Source organism: Pelobates fuscus, chromosome 6, assembly GCF_036172605.1.
Source record: "Pelobates fuscus isolate aPelFus1 chromosome 6, aPelFus1.pri, whole genome shotgun sequence".
In the NCBI taxonomy this organism is placed as follows: domain Eukaryota; kingdom Metazoa; phylum Chordata; class Amphibia; order Anura; family Pelobatidae; genus Pelobates; species Pelobates fuscus.
This window is the reverse complement of record NC_086322.1, coordinates 21,675,247-21,694,775: the sequence shown is the minus strand read 5'-3', so window position 1 is coordinate 21,694,775 and position 19,529 is coordinate 21,675,247. Positions and strand designations below refer to the sequence as shown.

The 19,529-nt window shown below is 39.3% G+C and overlaps 2 protein-coding genes across 2 annotated transcripts in view; both read right to left on the bottom strand.

Moving 5' to 3' along the window:
* The window catches only part of SIGLEC1 (sialic acid binding Ig like lectin 1), a 51,223-nt gene extending 42,507 nt beyond the window's left edge, over nt 1-8,716 (bottom strand). Inside the window, exons 1-3 of the mRNA XM_063457552.1 lie at nt 8,674-8,716; nt 4,604-4,696; nt 959-1,315 (exon numbers count right to left, since the gene is read on the bottom strand). Of these exons, the coding sequence (XP_063313622.1) occupies nt 959-1,315; nt 4,604-4,649 (403 nt within the window). The 5' untranslated portion in view covers nt 4,650-4,696; nt 8,674-8,716. The remainder of the gene's footprint in view (nt 1-958; nt 1,316-4,603; nt 4,697-8,673) is intronic.
* Nucleotides 1-19,529, bottom strand: part of LOC134566013 (uncharacterized) — a 610,813-nt gene that overhangs the window by 514,900 nt on the left and 76,384 nt on the right. The window lies entirely within an intron of this gene.

Here is a 19,529-nt window from a genome sequence, read left to right as displayed (position 1 = left end):
CAGTGCCGCCCGATCGCCCAGCAGCCCGCCGGCATGTCTGTTAGCCGCAAGGCTAACAAGACATTTGCCTTGGGCATTTGGGGGCGCCTTTTTTGCCGCCCCCTGGAAAATGCCGCCCAAGGCAAATGCCTTGTTTGCCTCGCGGCTAATACGCCCCTGAACCTTGCAGCTGTAAACATAGCAATTTCAGAGAAACTGCTATGTTTACATATGGGATAATCCAGCCTCTGGTGGCTGTCTCATTGACAGCCGCTAGAGGCACTTGCGTGTTTCTCACTGTGATTTTCACAGTGAGAAGACACCAACGTCCATAGGAAAGCATTGTAAACGCTTTCCTTGCGACTGATTGAATGCGCGTTGCTCTTGCCGCGCATTCGGCGCTGATGTCAGAAGAGGGAGGAGAGTCCCCAGCACTGAGGGAGCCCGGCGCTGTAGAAAGGGAAGTGATTAACCCCTTCCTCCCCCTTCAGCCCAGCGGGAGTGGGACCCTGAGGGTGGGGGGACCTAAAGACCCTATAGTGCCAGAAAAACGAGTTTGTTTTCCTGGCACTATAGTAGTCCTTTAAATCAATGCCTGTCTTTTGTGTTGTGTTGTAGCGAAGTTTATATGTAAAAGCCTATATGTGACACTTAAAGTGAGCAAAGAAAATGGGTAACGTATATTAGAGACAGGTTTAACATCTTATGATTTCTGAGTATGTCTGAAGGGGAACTGTCACTTCTCTGGAATTGACATATTTGAATAAAACATTAAAAACCACCTATAGCCTTTACTCCTTTACTCCTTTTATTTTTTTTATTTTTTTTTTCGTGAGATGCTCTGATTTCTTTTACATCTGTATTAAAGATTTAGCAAATAACATCGTAATCCCGTTTAGACAAGGCAAAGCCACGGCAAACATTGTAAATGAAGAAAAGAAATGCTAGCTCCTATGACATTTCCACGTCTTGTCCTTACCTGTCATTTCAAGGCGCACTCCTCTTTTGTCCACCCAACTATTGACTTCCTTGATCTCAAACCTGAAGTTGAACAGTCCTGCATCCTCATTCTGTAAATTCTTGATGAGTGTAGTGCAATTTTTCTGTGAGGTATCCCCTAGGAACTCAACACGACCCATATATGCAGTATCGATTGTATCAGTCGGGTGGTAAACGTTTTTTTTGTCAGTATCGTAATTTTTGAACCAGATTGGCACAATCCCTTTAACTGTGTTTGTATTACTGGGGTAAGAAAATGTACAGGGAATGAAAAAGCAGGAGCCAGGAATACTCTTTCTGCTCTCGGGATACTGTACATCCCACTTAGAATAAACTCCTGTGAAGACACAATACGATGGAAGCAATGCGTTATATACATCATAGAAAATACACAATGTACCCGTGAAAAACAGATGCATTTTACCAAGTAAATCAACAACAGGCTCTTCCAACAATGCCACATAATAATGTGGGTGGTGAGTGGGCTGAGAGGGGCTTTAACATGTGTTTAACTGAAAGGTACACAATGGTGGTTAGAAAGAGACTATAGGTATAGGAAGTTGCCTAGTCTCATTAAAACAATGTATCTGTGTTAGAATTTAGTGATGGGCAAATGATAAAACTAACAGCCATATTTATGCTGGTATAGTTGGCCTATCACCAAAAAAAGTGATGCTGAATGAATTATTTTACCTATGCAATGCTTAGTGAATATTCCCCTAGACATACAGAGCTATAAAGAAATAGAAATGTTAACCTATGAGTGTAACAACATATATTATCCTGTATCTACATATATCGGTACAGGCCTTTCTTGATGGTTCTGTTGGCGGGGAAAGACGATAAGGTAATAGAGGTGAAGAAGTAATTAAAGTCCCACAGATGTAATTAGTAAATCTGGAGATACATTGCCTGACTCTCACCTGCAGTACCAGAGAGAAGGGGACTTGTCGTAGATACAGGTAAATGAAGGGTTAAAAAAGCCTTTTTGTCTTAGTTAAGTCTTTCCACATCTGCAAGGGTTAAAAACAAGAATTGTATTCCCTGTCTGCTATCTTGCAAGCACACATGCTCCCTTTTTTCTCTCACAAGATAACCCTGCATAGTTTCGAGAAGACGTGCTAGACATGCGCTGTAGAATAACTGTAATACGTAATGATTTTTGAGAAATTATACTTTTTGCACTAAACGCCTATAATTGGTTTATTTTGTCTTCTGTTGGATACACCCCTATGAAAACTGTGTTTGTTTCATATATCCGCTGTACCCACATTAAAAAAGCACTATTCTTCTGGAACTCCATAATGACTGGTGTACATGTATGTACTCTCCAGTGAACATAAAAAGATTAAAGAAAGCAGGATGTGTTAGCAGCATAAGTCCATGGCAGCGTAAGGGTTACAGACCCTGTAAATGTTTCAAGCCTAACAGAAAGTATTGAAAGGTAAGTGCTATTTTCTCATGACTTTCACATTTTAGCTGAATTTACAACTTTGCAGCTTTGAAGTGCAGTCACAAGATAAACATGTTTCCTCTCTGTTTGCTACCGATGTTCCTCAAAGCGGCTCTGTTACTATATATAACGGTAGAGTTACTTTTTGTCAAGCTTGCCATTTTCCTCAGCCGTCACCATATTTCTATATATCTGGGATGCCGGCAACAATATATACATTCTTCCTTGAAGAATTGTCAGGGTTATTTACTAAAATGAGAATTCAAAGTGAACTTAAAATTTAAGAAAAACAGCCAAATATGCTTTTACCACGGCGACTTTAGGCATAAATGGACACGCAACTGCCCAATCCCCATTTAATAATGCATTATTTTATTTGGGGTTAAACCTAAAACCAGCTTGAAAACCTGCATATCCCTTTGCCCACCCAGACTTTCTGTAGCTGTCCAATCACAGACTTCCCAATACAGCTCTATGAGAAGTCTTTGCCAGGCAGGTGCTTTGGGCAATTACTGCCTCTTGAGTTCAGTGGAAATGAGCTAACCAATCCAGGAAGTAACAGTACCTGTTGTTTGCTTGAAAACCAGGGGGGTGTAACCAAGTTTTTTTTTATAAAACAGTAAATTTTTATTGAAATCTGCACTTTTTGCAAAGTGAAAAAAAAATAGGACCCACCCTTCACACATAAAACGTTTTAGCAAGCTAAAGTGTATTAGGAGTCTGGAGCGTTCCCTTGGATTTAAAATCCATCTTGAATTACTGTAATTCTCACTTTAGTGAATTTCACAATTATGCAGACCTGAAAACATAGCTGACGTGAGAATTTTAACCTACAATATAAAACCCAATTTGAAATCCTGACAGCACATACTTTAATGAATACTCGGGTCTTTTTATGAAGGCGTTGAACACATAGAAACATAGAAACATAGAAACATAGAATGTGACGGCAGATAAGAACCATTCGGCCCATCTAGTCTGCCCAGTTTTCTAAATACTTTCATTAGTCCCTGGCATTATCTTATAGTTAGGATAGCCTTATGCCTATCCCACGCATGCTTAAACTCCTTTACTGTGTTAACCTCTACCACTTCAGCTGGAAGGCTATTCCATGCATCCACTACCCTCTCAGTAAAGTAATACTTCCTGATATTATTTTTAAACCTTTGTCCTTCTAATTTTAGACTATGTCCTCTGGTTGTGGTAGTTTTTCTTCTTTTAAATATAGTCTCCTCTTTTACTGTGTTGATTCCCTTTATGTATTTAAATGTTTCTATCATATCCCCCCTGTCTCGTCTTTCCACCAAGCTATACATGTTAAGATCCTTTAACCTTTCCTGGTAAGTTTTATCCTGCAATCCATGAACCAGTTTAGTAGCCCTTCTTTGAACTCTCTCTAAGGTATCAATATCCTTCTGAAGATATGGTCTCCAGTACTGTGTACAGTACTCCAAGTGAGTTCTCACCAGTGTTCTGTACAATGGCATGAGCACTTCCCTCTTTCTACTGCTAATACCTCTCCCTATACAACCAAGCATTCTGCTAGCATTTCCTGCTGCTCTATTACATTGTCTGCCTACCTTTAAGTCCTCAGAAATAATCACCCCTAAATCCCTTTCCTCAGATGTTGAGGTTAGGACTCTATCAAATATTCTGTACTCTGCCCTTGGGTTTTTACGTCCAAGATGCATTATCTTGCACTTATCCACATTAAATGTCAGTTGCCACAACTCTGACCATTTTTCTAGTTTACCTAAATCATTTGCCATTTGGCTTATCCCTCCTGGAACATCAACCCTGTTACATATCTTAGTATCATCCGCAAAAAGACACACCTTACCATCAAGACCTTATGCAATATCATTCAATATCAATAACATTGATTTCGATGAAATGGGAAACACTCTAACTCAGTGTGAAATCACTACCAATCACTGACTAGCCCGCTCACTGACTGCTGACACCTGAAACTCGCTTTGAATTCTCACTATAGTGAATAGCCCTGTATATGGTTTAATTAAAGACCTTGTTATTGATTTTGTTTTGTCTGTTATGTATAGAATGGCCTTCAAACACCCTGGTTTCCCTCTGAATTTATCAAGTATCTGTACCGTACAGTGTTTTATCCATTACGGAAATGCCCTAGTTTGTTATAATAATCAATTAATTTACCTTCACAACATAGCAGGACCAGTAGATAGAGTTGCTGTCTCACCATTTTGTTTTGTTGTTTCTGTAATGGAAGATCAAACACGATTCAACCTACTGAGATATGAGAAGGTAACTAAAATAAGTCTCTGTTTCTCACATGATAGGGTAGAGAAAGGAGGTAACTCGCAGGGCTATAGTGATGGGAGCAGAGTGAATAATAAATGTTATAATAAGCATAATGTACTAGACAAGCTGACCGTATGAGGGTGAGATAGAAAAATAACTCTTTTAATTATGTGAGGAAGCACCTATGGGGATATTATGTGCGCGTGGTCCCAAAAATGGGGAGGAATATTTTTTTTTCTTTGTAAATTGGGAATTTTTGTTATATATAAACATGATAAACTTTCTTTGGCTTTTCCCAAAATACTTCCTGTATAATGTGTAACACATTTTGTAATTTTTCTAGTTTATGTGTAGTATGCTTTGGTACATTCTTACGCATTTGGAAAATAAAAAAAATGCAAATCTAAAAACAAACAAAAAAGTTAACAAACAATATAAAGCCTTAGTGAATATGTTCTTTAAATAGCGTGATGGACAATTCTCAATTGTTATTTTTTAACATTTGATTTTTATTGATTATAAACAAAAAAGGAAAGGGACACAAAAATAAAACAAGAGATTGGAGAAGCAAGGTTCTAACATCACAGTACAAACGGTACAAACAATACAAATAATACAATTAATACAATAGATACGATGTATACCAAAATGCACAACACTAAACACAGTTAGAGTAGTTTCACAATATAAAAAGCAGTTTGGGTGCCTGTTTGAGTTCCTGCAGAACAGCCAGAAGGAACGTCATTCCCAAAATCAAATAAGAATTCCGTAACTATATTCCCTTCACTCACAATGTATAACAGAACCCAATTTCTAGGTTTCCCACATAGACCTTGCTTTAAGAAATACCATAGTGCGGGAATATATAGCATTATATTTTCATTCATAAATGCTCTGTTCATCCACATCTCTAATCACTGCCGACAACATTGTAGGAATTGGTGGGTTTCCAAGCTCTTACTAAAGTTTGTTGAGCAGTAAATATAACATCATTATTTTTAGTTTATCATGAAGGAATTTGTAGGACAAGTCTAATAAAAAGTAGATGAGATGTCTAAAGGGAGTCTGAAGAACCATCACCTCCTCGATTGTCTCATGAATACTTTTCCTGATGTTGGAAGATCATTACAACCCCATCAAGTATGATGCATTATACCTTCTGCCCTGCCACAATGCCAGCAATTCGAGGAAGTATCAGGGAAAATTGTATGTAAACAAACCAATACAATATACCATCTAAATAAAAATTGTTGTTGTTGTTCAAAATGGAGTGAGGATTTTATTTGAACCTTTTATACAGTAAGCATGCATGCATTGTGTTGGGGATATGCTATATTGCAGGTCAGATTCTCTGTTTATAGATCATTTAAATTGAGAGAAAGGTGGAAAAGCTGGACAAAAGTTGTAAGTGTTGTCCCTTAGGGACCGCTTCTATTTAACATATATAAATATATATATATATATATATATATATATATATATATATATATATATATATAAATAATCATGAAATAGGCATTGAAAGCCATGTTTTAGTGTTTGCAGATGACACAAAACTTTGTAAAGTAATAAAATGTGAGCAGGATATTGCCTTGCTGCAGAGGGATTTGAATAAATTGGGGGACTGGGCACTAAAATGGACGATGAAATTTAACGTAGAGAAATGCAAAGTTATGCACTTCGGGGTCAAGAATGCACAAGCAACTTACACCCTAAATGGTAGTGTATTAGGGATAACCACACACCAGAAGGATTTGAGAATTGTTATAGACAATAAATTAGGCAGCAATATGCAATGTCAATCTGCAGTTGCTAAGGACAGTAAGGTTTTGTCATGTACAAACAGGGGTATAAATTCTAGGGATGATAATATAATTTTGCCTCTTTATAAATTGCTGGTAAGACCACACCTTGAATATGCTGTGCAATTTTGGGCACCTGTTCTAAAGAAGGATATCATGGCACTAGAAAAAATTCAGAGACAAGCTACAATATTGATAAAAGGAATGGAGCACTTGAGTTACCAAGACAGGTTAAAAAATGTGTATCTCTCTTTAATTTAGAAAAACTGTGCCTCAGAGGGGATATGATAACATTATACAAATATATTCGGGGCCAGTACAAACCATTATCTGGAAATCTATTCATAAGCAGGGCTATACATAGGACACAAGGTCATGCATTTAAGCTGAAAGAAAGGAGATTTAATCTAAGGTAAAGGAAATGTTTTTTTACAGTAAGAGCAATAAGGATGTGAAAAGAGGTGATTTTATCAGAATCCATACAGATGTTTAAACAGCAATTGGATAAATACTTCCAAAAACATAACATACAGGGATATAATTTCTAATTAGTGGGGTAATAGCTGCTTGATCCAAGGAGATATGTGACTGCTATTTGGTTTACAGTCAGGTGTCAATTTACCATTGATACATAACTTAAGAGAATCCTTGAACTAGATCTTGCTTCAGTAATTGTAGGAATAAAGAGCTTATTTGGAGGTAAGAATATAGAACTATCTGGGGGGAAGTATAATGCCTGAAGCTTCTTGAATTCGATAAGATATTTTTTGGGGACAATGTGGTAAAGATGCATTGCACCAGGGTTTAGCATTACATGTTGGGATACGATAAAAAAGAGAAATGCAGAAGTGTGGTGTTCACTCACACAGTAGCCCCCACACACCATACAAAGCCATCATACACTCACAACTCAAAAATTACTCACAGTCACTATACACACCACCCAAAGCCACACACCACTTGTATCCACCACACACGTGCAAACACAACACACAGCCACCGCACACAGCCTCCACACACAGCCATACACTCCACTCACAACCATCACACAACACACAAGCCACACACTCAAATAACAGCCACTACACACATAAACACACCAACCACAGCTACAGTAGAGCCACAGAGCCACCATACACAGCACTCACATCAACCACACACCACCCATAGCTACTACCGTCACAACACCCACAGCCACCACACACCACTCCAAACTCAGAGGCAAACATTATCCATTGTCAGCACAGACACACACCATTCATAGCCATTACACATGCACCACTCACAGGCATACATACCCACAGCATTACCACATGGATCATGTTTGATGGACACACATATAATGTCATCATGCTCATTGGTAGCACATGAGAACTATGACCTGTGGTATGTAGAATGCATATGCAGCAGGATTCCTGACTGATTTGTTACCTGATATACTATTTGTGACATCTGACTTCCACTTACTTCAGACAACTACTTTCCATAGGATATGCATATGTGACTACTTGCCCATTTATATGCATAATTGACATGTGTCTTAAAAAACATTGTGTATATGAAATCAGTACATACAGAGAACTTACTGCCATCATACCTACAAACATAACACTCACGTGCACCGCACATGCACACCACTCACAGGCTCCCCACACAAAATGCATACAGTCATTACAAAATGACACAACACTACAAGCAACCTTCACATACACACCTTATTCATCACACACAAGCAGAATCCCCACATGAAAACTTAATCGTATGCAGACTGGGGGATAGACATGGAAACAAATGCCACAACGGAAAGAGAAATACTGGGCGACAGAATGCTGGAGATAAGAGCAATGTGAGACAGAAAGACACTGAAAAAGAGACAGAGGGAAAAAGGAAGTGAGTGGCAGACAGTGAAACTTGCAAAAAAGAAAAGCAATTGAAGTGATAAGTGATAGGGAGGCAAAATTACAATGCCTAGGGCACTAAAACTTCCTGATTAGTGGGGACTTGAAACTGACAGAATAATACACAAATTTGAGAAATGCAAAAATGTTATGCTAAAACAGCCAAATTGGAAAAAAAATACCAGATAAACTCTTTTGGCCTTACATTTACATTTCCTTTTCTCAACTTCTGCACTAATGCTAGAGGACAGACGATAGAAATTACCTTCTTATAAGCTCATGGTGTGGTAGACAGGTATCTCTTTTTGGGGTCCAAATACAAGATGACTTGTCCTACCGAATTCTTCCTTTTATATTACACATGTTCCTAGAATGTGAATATAGAGGATATATTGTTTCCTCTTTTTTTTTTTTTTTTAAAGAGTTTATTGTGCATACAAATGGTATGTTCTCAGATATGACAATGTCAGCAACATTCCAATTCCTGTGTCCAAGAAGTGTCACATTTGAGAAACGAATGTTTCTGCTGTTATAAAAAAAAAATAGAAATTGCTTTCAAAGAAAGTAAACACACACACATACATATAGGAAATATAGATGTGACAATTCCACGTGGCACCAGTGACATAGAACAATATATAATTGTACAGAATATACAGAAATGTATATGTACAGAATTTAGAGATCCCGCTGATGTACCTATGAAAAAAGACATTACAGGCAAGATTGCCTGATATAAAGAAAATTTTCAGTTGCACTCACAAGTTAGAGCTGATAAAAATGCCTTATGGGTGCCACCCACGATTTCAATAGGGGGCTAAAACTCCTCCTTCGGGTTTGTCTCCGGACCGGTCTTTTTGAGTCACCAAACGATATTCCAGAGGTTTCTTCCAAAAGGGTATTTATTAATAGGTGAAATTATTTATACAAATAGTATTTAAAATACGGTGGTCCTACGCGTTTCGCTCTCACATGAGAACTTCCTAAGGGAACCATATAGATAAAACCAATAACAATATGATACAAAATTCACATCCTAAATAAGCATATGATGTGAAAATATCAAAACGCCCCAAACCTTAGGGCAAAACATTTTTTTTGCATAAAGCTTAGTCCTTCATTGCACAAATAACAGATCTGTCCATTAAAACATCACAACAACATGGATGACAAATACCTATATAGCTAATATGCAGGGAAAATAGGCAATAATACCCCATATAAGAAAAAAAATGTTAAAGACATAAATAATTATTATAACTACCCAATATATATATATATATATATATATATATATATATATATATATATATATATATGTCTAGTAAAGAGCCTGGGAACAAAATGATATGAAAATGTGATGTAAAAACGCCACTGAGAATGAATGTTAGGAAAGGGGCATATCGTCTAAACCACTAAAATCGATAAAAAAAAAGGAAAAATCCATATATCAACCCACAAAGTGCATAACTGGGGATGCCCTATTATTCTCCTAACATACTAAAAAGGTTCATTACAAAGAGACTGTGTCCAGCTGGGTAATACAGAGAGAGGAGAACTCGGACTGTATTTTCACTCATCCTCAGGATTTTGGTCTGCTCCAGTAATGTGAGATTTTATTTCATTCGTTTATAAGTATTTTTTACTGTTAAGGGAATAAAGTATTTTACTTCACGACTTTGGCTGATGGTGGGTTCGCTTTACTACCCACGTTTGGATCCTTCCTGGGTCTGATAGTTTGGAGTGGTACTATAACCACTCCCGAATCGTGAGTTCAATTCCTACAGAGTATCACATACAATACCTTATTTATTACAATATTGCACTAGGTCTGTTTCTGATTTTATGTGTTTTATGTCAATGAGACCTACAAAAGGGAGAGTGAAAGTATATATATGCTTTGCCACCTATGTTCTCCCTCTATACCACAGTGTGTTTTAATTCTAGCTGTGAAGGTTTTTCTCTCCCTTTTCTAATTGCGTTTTTATTATTGGGCGATCTGAATGCTTTGATTGTCGCTTCTCTTACACTGTTATTTCTATGACTATCTGTGCACCTAATTATCTGTCTTTGTGTTTTTTGGGGGGATCTAGTATATCAGAGTTCCTTGTAGGTTGCTGCATGTATATTTGGTTTGGGGTGGTAACATTTATATTTAGAATTATTTGCCCCATTCCATTCGGTATTTTTAATTAATTCTGTTGTTACAAATAATGTGACACAGTATTCAGAGAGTTTTGTTGCCTAACTAACAGAGTGGTAAGCGGCAACGTTCTTTTCGCCAGCACTCTCTCTCTCACAAGTTACCTGTAGGGGGCACCCCCCAAACATCCAGGGGAAGCACTAAACATCTGGGAGTTGTTTTAATAAAGAAAGTGCTTCTCAAAACAGCTGACTGATATAGAATTGAAAATATAAAAAACATATATAAAAAAACACTAATTTCATGTTTCCCCCTCCAGTAACTGTAGAGATCAGCCTCATCAGGGACTTCACCCCTCTAAGCCTCCCTTTAGCCTCACCGTTGGGTTGGTTGGTTGTGTGAATGCCAATATGGGGGTTTGGAGAATGTATTTGGTGTTGGATCCTCGAAAGCAGATGTTTTTTTGATATTGTGTATTCATTTTATGGTATGGTTTTATGTGACTATTAGAGGGACCCTTGTGGTGTCTTTTTCTCTATACGGTAGCAGCTCTGCATGTGATGCATTTGAAGCTAAATTGATTTTTATTTTATTGATTTATTTATTTTAAATTGTGCATGGAAATTATCATTTGCAATTTGCACTCAACTGAAGAGTAGCGTATGTCAAAATACCAAATGGGTCAAAAGTGTGCTCGGATAGAAAGGCTGGCCACATCAAGCAAGAGGGAGGATTCTTCAAAATTTTAATAATAAGGGAGAAATCAGACCCCAAATTATCTGCAGTAGCTGCTCTGCACCTGGTTCTGCATTTGGAGCAAGAATCTTTAAAAAAAGTTAAAATCAAAATGGAAAGGACCATCAGCCATGTAAAAAAATAACCATCTGATTAAAAACCTAGTGAGGAATGGATGGATTGGAAACAAACGGAATACTGAGTGAATGTTAGTTTTGTGTAATGAAACACATTCGTCACACCTTTTAATTAATAGCAAATCATCATCAAATGGAGCCTATAATACCGATAGACTCAGCCATTTCTGGCACTTCATTAAGGAATTCTTCACGGTAAGACAAATGATAATTAACAGAAATTCTCTTTATAATCATTTTTGACACTAAACCCCCAAAAAATATTCTCAAAAGGAAGTATGTAGGGGCCAGCAATTCTATCCAATAACATGTCTTTACTATTTTGTCCACCTGTATATTTGCATTTCCGGTTTTCAAACCAATGAAAAACTGGTGGAGAAACAACTGGGATTTTATAACCAAATTTACTACCCTGTTCATTTGATAAGGCCTTTTTTCTTTGTCTAGGTAACACCTTAAATATTGAAGCAGAATTAATTGAAATGAAGAATGCTTTCTCCCTGCTTGAGCCACCCAGTCACTGGTTTATAATCAGTATATATAACCACACCTGCCACACACCTTACTTATACTAATATGGGGATCATATTGATCCCTATAAGCTTTATTTTTTAAACGATATATTGAGGGATGTAGATAGATTGGGTGAATGGGCACTCAAATGGCAGATTAAACTTAATGTTAATGGTAAGAACATACATTGAATATGCTGGGCAATTCAAAGGGACACTATAGTCATCAGAACAACTACAGCTCAAAGTATTAGTTCTGGTGAGTATAATCATTGCCTTCAGGTATTTTTATGCAAACACTGTCTTTTCAGAGAAGAGGCAGTGTTTACATTGCCCCTAGGGACACCTCTAAGTGGCAACTCCTCAGATGGCTACTGGAGGTGCTTCCTGGCTCAGTGCTGCACAGTAGGCAGCACTAACGTTCAACGTCTACACGCTCTGCATGGGGATACTGAATTTTCATCATAGATTCAATGCATCTCTATGAGGAGGTGCTGATTGGCCAAAACAGTGTTTGGCCCTGCCCCCTTGCCAATTTCAGCCAATCCAATGCTTTCCCTATTGGAAAGCATTGGATAGGCTAAAAATCTGCAATTCTGATGATGTCACAAAGGGGGCGGAGCTAGCACCAGCAGACCCATGCGGCGCTGGAATTAAGGTGAGTTTTAATTCCTTCTAAGGCGGGTAAATGGGGTGTGGCAAGCCACCTAAATGGTGCATTTAGCACAAAAGCTAAACTATTGTGTTCCTGACCCTATCGTGTTCCTTTAAGTATTTGTTCTAAATAAGTATATTAAGACATTAGAAAAAATGCAGAGACAAGCTACACAATTAAAAAAGAGAATGGAAGCTTTTAGTAGACATGTGCAATTCGTTTCGGGCCGAATATGAATTTGGACGAATTTCGGGCAATTCGTACATTCGGGTACTTCCGAATGACCGAATTGCCGAATTGCCGAAGTGCCGAATTACCGAGGTCCTGAAGTTCCGAAATTACTGAATTTCAGAAGTGTTGAAGTTCCGAAGTGCCGAAGTTCCGAAGTGCTGGAGTGCCAAAGTTCTAAAGTTGCCGAAGTTCCGAAGTGCCACAGTGCCGAATTGCCGAAGTTCCGAAGCACAGTATTGCCCAAGTACTAATATACTTACCCAGTGAAAAAAATACAAATTAGGAGGGGGACCTAATGTCCTCTCCCTGGCCCCCACCCCTGAGCGGTGGGTGGGGGCCCTAAAATAGTAATTAGGGGGGAGGACCTAATGTCCTCCCCCCTGGCCCCCACCCCTAAGCGGTGGGTGATGGCCCTAAAATAAAAATTGGGGGGGGCCTAATGTCCTCCCCCCTGGCCCCCACCCCGAGCTGTGCATGGGGGCCCCTAAAATACTAATTAGGGGGGGACCTAATATCCTCCCCCCTGGCCCCCACCCCTGAGCAGTGGTTGGGGGCCCTAAAATACTAATTGGGGGGACCTAATGTCCTCCCCCCTGGCCCCCACCCCTGAGCTGTGGGTGGGAGCCCTTAAATACTAATTGGGGGGGGACCTACTGTCCTCCCCCCTGGCCCCCACCCCTGAGCGGTGGATGGGGGCCCTAAGTAAAAAAAAAACATAACCCCCCTCCCCCGGGTGACTAGGGGTCCCCAAATTGCTAGTCACCCCCTCCCCAAAGAAATGAACCCCTACCTATCCCCCTCACCCTAAAAATAATTAGGGGGGACCATTTAACAAAGTACCTGAAAATAAATAAATAAAACTTACCATTTGATGTTTTCTTTCTTCCAAGTCGTCTTTTTTCAGCCCCAAAAAAGGGCAAATAAAAAGCCATAATAACCGACGCAATAAAAAAAAAAAAGAGCGCAAAAAAAAACAATCCTTCTTCACCCATGGAGGGCTCCGCGCAGACTGAGCTCTGCAGGACGGGGGAAGGCTTATAAAGCCTTGCCCCGCCCTGCAATTAGGCTCAGAGCACTCTGATTGGTGGGTTTAAGCCATCCAATCAGAGTGCTCTGACAGGTAAATGAAGAGACTGACAGGTAAGTCTCTACATTTACCTGTCACAGCACTCTGATTGGTTGGTTTGAAATCCACCAATCAGAGTGCTCTGTGTCATTTTACACAGCGTGGGAAAGTTCTTTGGAATTTTCCCATGCTCTGTAATTTGACTCATAACTCTCTGATTGGTTACTTAATCCACCAATCAGAGTGTTATGAGTCAAATTACCAGGAGCGAAGACATTAGGTTCCCCCCCCTAATTAGTAGTTTAGGGGCCCCCACCCACCGCTCAGGGGTGGGGCCATGGGGGAGGACATTAGGTCCCCCCCCTAATTAGTATTTTGGACCTTGTTGGGCACAGGGACCCAAAGTGAACAAACCAATAAAAACAGAGACACTCCCATAAGCAAACAATAGAATCCCTCCTCTGTGCTTGGGAGATAATTGAATCTGGAACTGTACTAATCTAATCTAATTATCTCCAATTTTATGAAACCTTAAAAAGTACCTGTAACGGATCACCTGGCACCCCGACTGAGTACCTCCGTTAAAGGATGCTCCTAGTGCTTCCTGAGGACTCCAAGCACTCTGGCAGACACCATAATCACCGAATCCAAGAAACCTTTAAATTCTCCCAAGCGTATGAATGCTGTAGACCATTGAATAGGAACCATACGAATAGGCTTGTACCCCTAGCAGTCAACTGGAACAGCATACAATAAATCCTTCCCCCAATAATGAGACGACACATCACTTTGAGGTTAAAACAGGAACTCTGGACTGGCTCATCCAGCCTGGCTTTTATTCACAAACAGGTACATACAGGACACTCCCAGGGGGAGGATGATATTGACCAATCACATGGATGTACCTCCCACACATTTCCTCCCCTTAGATTACCACTTAACCCAATTATACAGTACACACTTTTCCCCAATTCCTGGATGTACCCCCAAAACAGGGGGTACACCTTTAAATCCAGCATTGCTGGATAGCCCTTATTCAGGGGGACAACATATCCAAAATTCAAGTAATTCGGATGAATGGTTCGTGAGATATGGGGTTCCAAAGATTTGACCGACCGCATGGGTAAAGTATCCGAAAACAGTTCCATGCATTTTGGCCCTGCGGTCGGTCACAAACAAGGGAATGAAAACAGGCGAATTGCCTGTGTTATAGAGCCTGGAGAGGGTTTGAATGAATTCCCTTGTTTATGGGGTTCTTTCTACCGAACGGCGGGTCATTCGGTAGTTTCCATACGAATTTCTGGAAGTATGGAGGTCTCAGCGGTGTTTGCCTAGTCAAGTGTCCGATTTTAGTTCCAGACACTCGACGGCAAAACACCGCTGTTCGGTAGTTTAAGATGGCCGCCGCCACGTGTTTGTTTCCCGAATGGCGGCCACCCAGAGGACAAAGACTACATTACACTGATTGCCAATTACCCGTTTGCAACATTGTTGCAAACTGTAATTGGAGGCACACTTATTCCTGGGTGGTCTGGTTGTTCGGTAGTTTCACTCAATATAATGAATGGAGTGATTCTACCGAACAATCAGATGAATGCTGCATACATATCACCCAGGCTAAACTTAACACATGAATACATATACAATATTACAGGCAGCACACTAGAACATGCTTCACAGTCTTAAAGGGACAGTAGTCCCAAAAGTCCCAATGTGTCCATAGATGCTGTTAAAAGGGCCAGTAGCAGCAATATACAGTACAATATGCCCAAATATAAATCTTTAAGTGTACCAATTTTCCAGGGGCCATAGTCAGCAGGTAAGAGGCAGGCAGCCAGGCCCCTCCAATGTCCAGTGGCGAGGTGGGTTCCGCCACAGTACCTTTAAAAGACGCAAAACCCCATAAATTATATAGCCCCGATCTGGGTGAACAACATATCCAAAAATCACCCAGATCGGTTCAGGGGTTCAGAAAATTCCTGGAAGTCATAGTTTTGACCGACCGCAAGCATGGCCCCATTCCCAAAACAGTTCCAGGGAAATCAGTGCTAACAGTCGGTCAAGTCCAGTAGTCTTTTACAGGTTTCCATGCAGGGCCCATAGTCTATGGGCAGGAGGCTGGCAAGCAGGCTCCTTCAAGAGCTCGTGGCAAGCTCATTTAAAAAAGGGAGTTTGCCACAAGGACTAAACATAGGACATAAAGTCAGGCATTTAGACTTTAAGAAAGGAGATTTAGTCTAAGGCAGGGGCTCCCAACCCAGTCCTCAAGTACCCCCTACCAGTCCAGGATTTTGGGATTACCCTGTTTTGTCTAAAGTATTGTATTTCTTTCTAAAAACACCTTAGACACAATTGAGTAATCCCTAAATCCTGGACTTTTAGAGGGTACTTGAGGACTGGGTTAGGAACCACTTGTCTAAGACAAAGGACAGTTGTTTTTTTACAGTAAGAACAATACGGATGTGGAATTATCTGCCGAAGAGATTTTATCAGAGTCTGTACATATGTTTAAACAGGAACTGGATGAATACTAGCAAAAACATAATATACAGGGATATAATTTTTAATAAGTGGGGTAATAGCTTATTGATCCAAGGAGAGAGCTAACTGTTATTCTGGTGTCATGAATGAATTTGTTGCAAAATTAAAAAGTACTTTTACCTTTTTTTTGTTGCCTTTTTTGATCAACAGCAAAAATAGATGTGACAAAAGCTGCACTTGATGGTCGCACCTTTATTATTTCCAATGGAGAGCCAGAAGCTCTCTGGCCGAGAGTGATGAGCTAACTCTACACTCCAGGGCTCAGGTCTGGAGAGCTGACAAAAGCTCCGTCCTAGCAGATTCCAGCTCTCCAACATACCCCAGCTAAGACATCAAACAATTCTTACAATGGCAGAGCACATAAACGCCATAACCTCTACAGTCAGCTGTAGTGGTTATGTTTGCTAAGAGTGTTCTTTGCACTGAGGGGTTATCCGTTGAAAATAGGCAAGTGTTGCAAGTAGGCAAGTGTTGCCATTGTACTTTGCTTTTCACAGTTGCTTTGTATTGAGTCTGTATTCGTCGGAGGGTTCGGCTGCTATAAAATCATCATGTCCAGTAGTGTTGTGTGTTATTTTATATGAAGTGACTCGGAAACTTTTAACATGTGTAGGTTTTCGGTAACTTCACGGCAGCACCTTTTCTCCAGCATCCAACCAAGATCTTCAAATTTATTTAACTCCTTTGTGTTTTGCTTCTCCCCTTCTGTCCATCTTGTACCATCCTTGTCCCACAATTGTGATAGTCACCGGCGACCAGCAACATAATTCACAATGTGAAACGCTCTGTCACTGGTGAGAATTGGCCTTTACAGTCTGAACGTGGTGGCCATGTCACTCTCTGTACCATAAACCTTAACACTGGAAAATCACTCACCAGCTATTGACTACAATCATCAAAACAATACTAAATAGACTATTGACCCATTTGGTCTGTAAACTGTTACCATATGGCTCTGAGGACTGATAGTTTCTTGACTACGTGCTGAGAGGAAGAAAAACTATATACCAGGAACAACAAATACAAAGTACCAGGAACAAATAATAAAAAAGTGCTGAGTACTATAATAATGTATTTCATTTTTATATTAAAATATAACAAGGATTAATGTTATGACCACAGAAAATCCCCAGACCCTGAAATAGCTAACAATAATGTAAAAAATAAAAAGCTAGTATTGTGCTGGTGATATAATGTACATTTAGTTCACTTCCCTTTTAATATTAGCAGATGGTTTGTGGGTTTTTTGCAGAGGAACTTCTAAATATAAGCTACATCCTAAAGGTATATTTTGCACAGCTCAGTTGAGAATTTAAGAAATGAAACTGTAGTTATGTATGGCTATCAGGCATCACTTAACTTAGATTATATTTGAATCTTTCTTATGAGCTTCAATCAGTCCCTCTGTTTCATGCCGAGGGACTTTAAATAGACCCCTACTAGTTACATATTCCATATTTAATGAACATTATACAAAGGTGTTTCTTCACTAAAACCAAATTGTAAAGTTAAACCAGAGTGCAAAACTTGGGCCAAAAGAGTTGGTGTGGAAATGTTTAATGAAAAGAATCTGGTAGTGAGGTAACTGACAAGCAACCTACTCTGTTGCAAGAACAATAAACAGGCTAAACTTGAAATCACAAGATTTCCAGTTAGGACACTCTTATTTGGTTTTGGTTCAGTGTTTACATTACTGCCTAGGGATACCTCCTCTGGCAGTCACTCAGATGGCCACTAAAGGTACTTCCTGTGTCAGTGCTACACATCGTTCAGCACTGACGTTCAATTCTGAAGATCTGAGTCAAGAAGGTGGGGCAAGCATCTCCGCCCTGACCAATCAGCATCTCCTCCTAGAGATGCACTGAAACAATGCATCTCTATGGGGAAAGTTTAGTATATCCATGCAGATATTCTTCCCTATGGTCTAGTTGTATGTGGTCCCACATAATGCTTATTGTTCATTCAAATACCAGAACGTGTGATCTATTTACAGGAATCACACTTTGATATTTTCTATGTATTCTTGCTAACCCTTGGGTCACAGCAAGGTATAAATCCATGTCACTAAGGGGGTTTCTTCAGGAGGCGTTTAGAAATACCCAATGTTAACATGTTCTTAGCTTTTTTTTTGCAAGTTATAGGGCAATAAATACAAGTAGCACTTTGCTATTTCCAAACCATTTTTATTTTCAAAATTACAATTAACATTGTAACACTGATATCGGCCAGGAATCCCTGAATAACCCTTAACATGTATATTTTTTTTTAAAAGAAGACAATCTTAGGTATTAAACTTGGGGTATTTTGACACTTTTCATGCAACTATTTTACCATCAATCTATATCAAATTAAAAAACTAATATATAATTGGTGATTTTGTTTGACACACATATCAATTTAAGAATACATGTAATGAGGACTTTAAGGGTTACTGCCAATGGACACCCCAATATGTGTACAGCAACTTCTCCTGTGTGCAGTGATACCACTCCTGTATAGCTGTGTCAGGTTCTCTGGGTGCTAAAATACCTTATTTGGAGGATGCACATTCCAGTTTGGAATAATTTGGAAGCAGGCCAATGTAATTTACCCCCATCAAACCATATATTTTTGAAAAGTAGACACCCTAGGGTATTTCAAATGGTGGTATTTTAACACTTTCCATGCACTAATTCTACCACCAGTCTTTATCAAACTTTGTGTTATTTTTCTCTCACATTGTACTTTAGGCATGCATTCTCAGTTTCTGTTATGTGTTACTGACAAAGAACACCCCGATATGTGTTCAGCAGCATCTCCTGAGTACAACAGTACCCCCAATGTACAGGTTTTATGGGTTTTTGTAAACTTACTGGGAACAAATGTAGGACTTTCCCCTTTTCCATGTTTGCACATTTAAATTTACCAGATTGGTTTGCTGGGCCTATGTTGCCTTTGAAACCATATGGCAGCCCAGGAATGAAATTTATTTGTTTTTTATTTTGTCAATCTTTGTTTTATTAAGGCATTTAAGTCACATCACAGAAAGACAAATAAGGAGTCACATCAATCATAAACATTGCAATGTAGTAGTGTTAATGTGTATAGAATGTAGAAAAAAA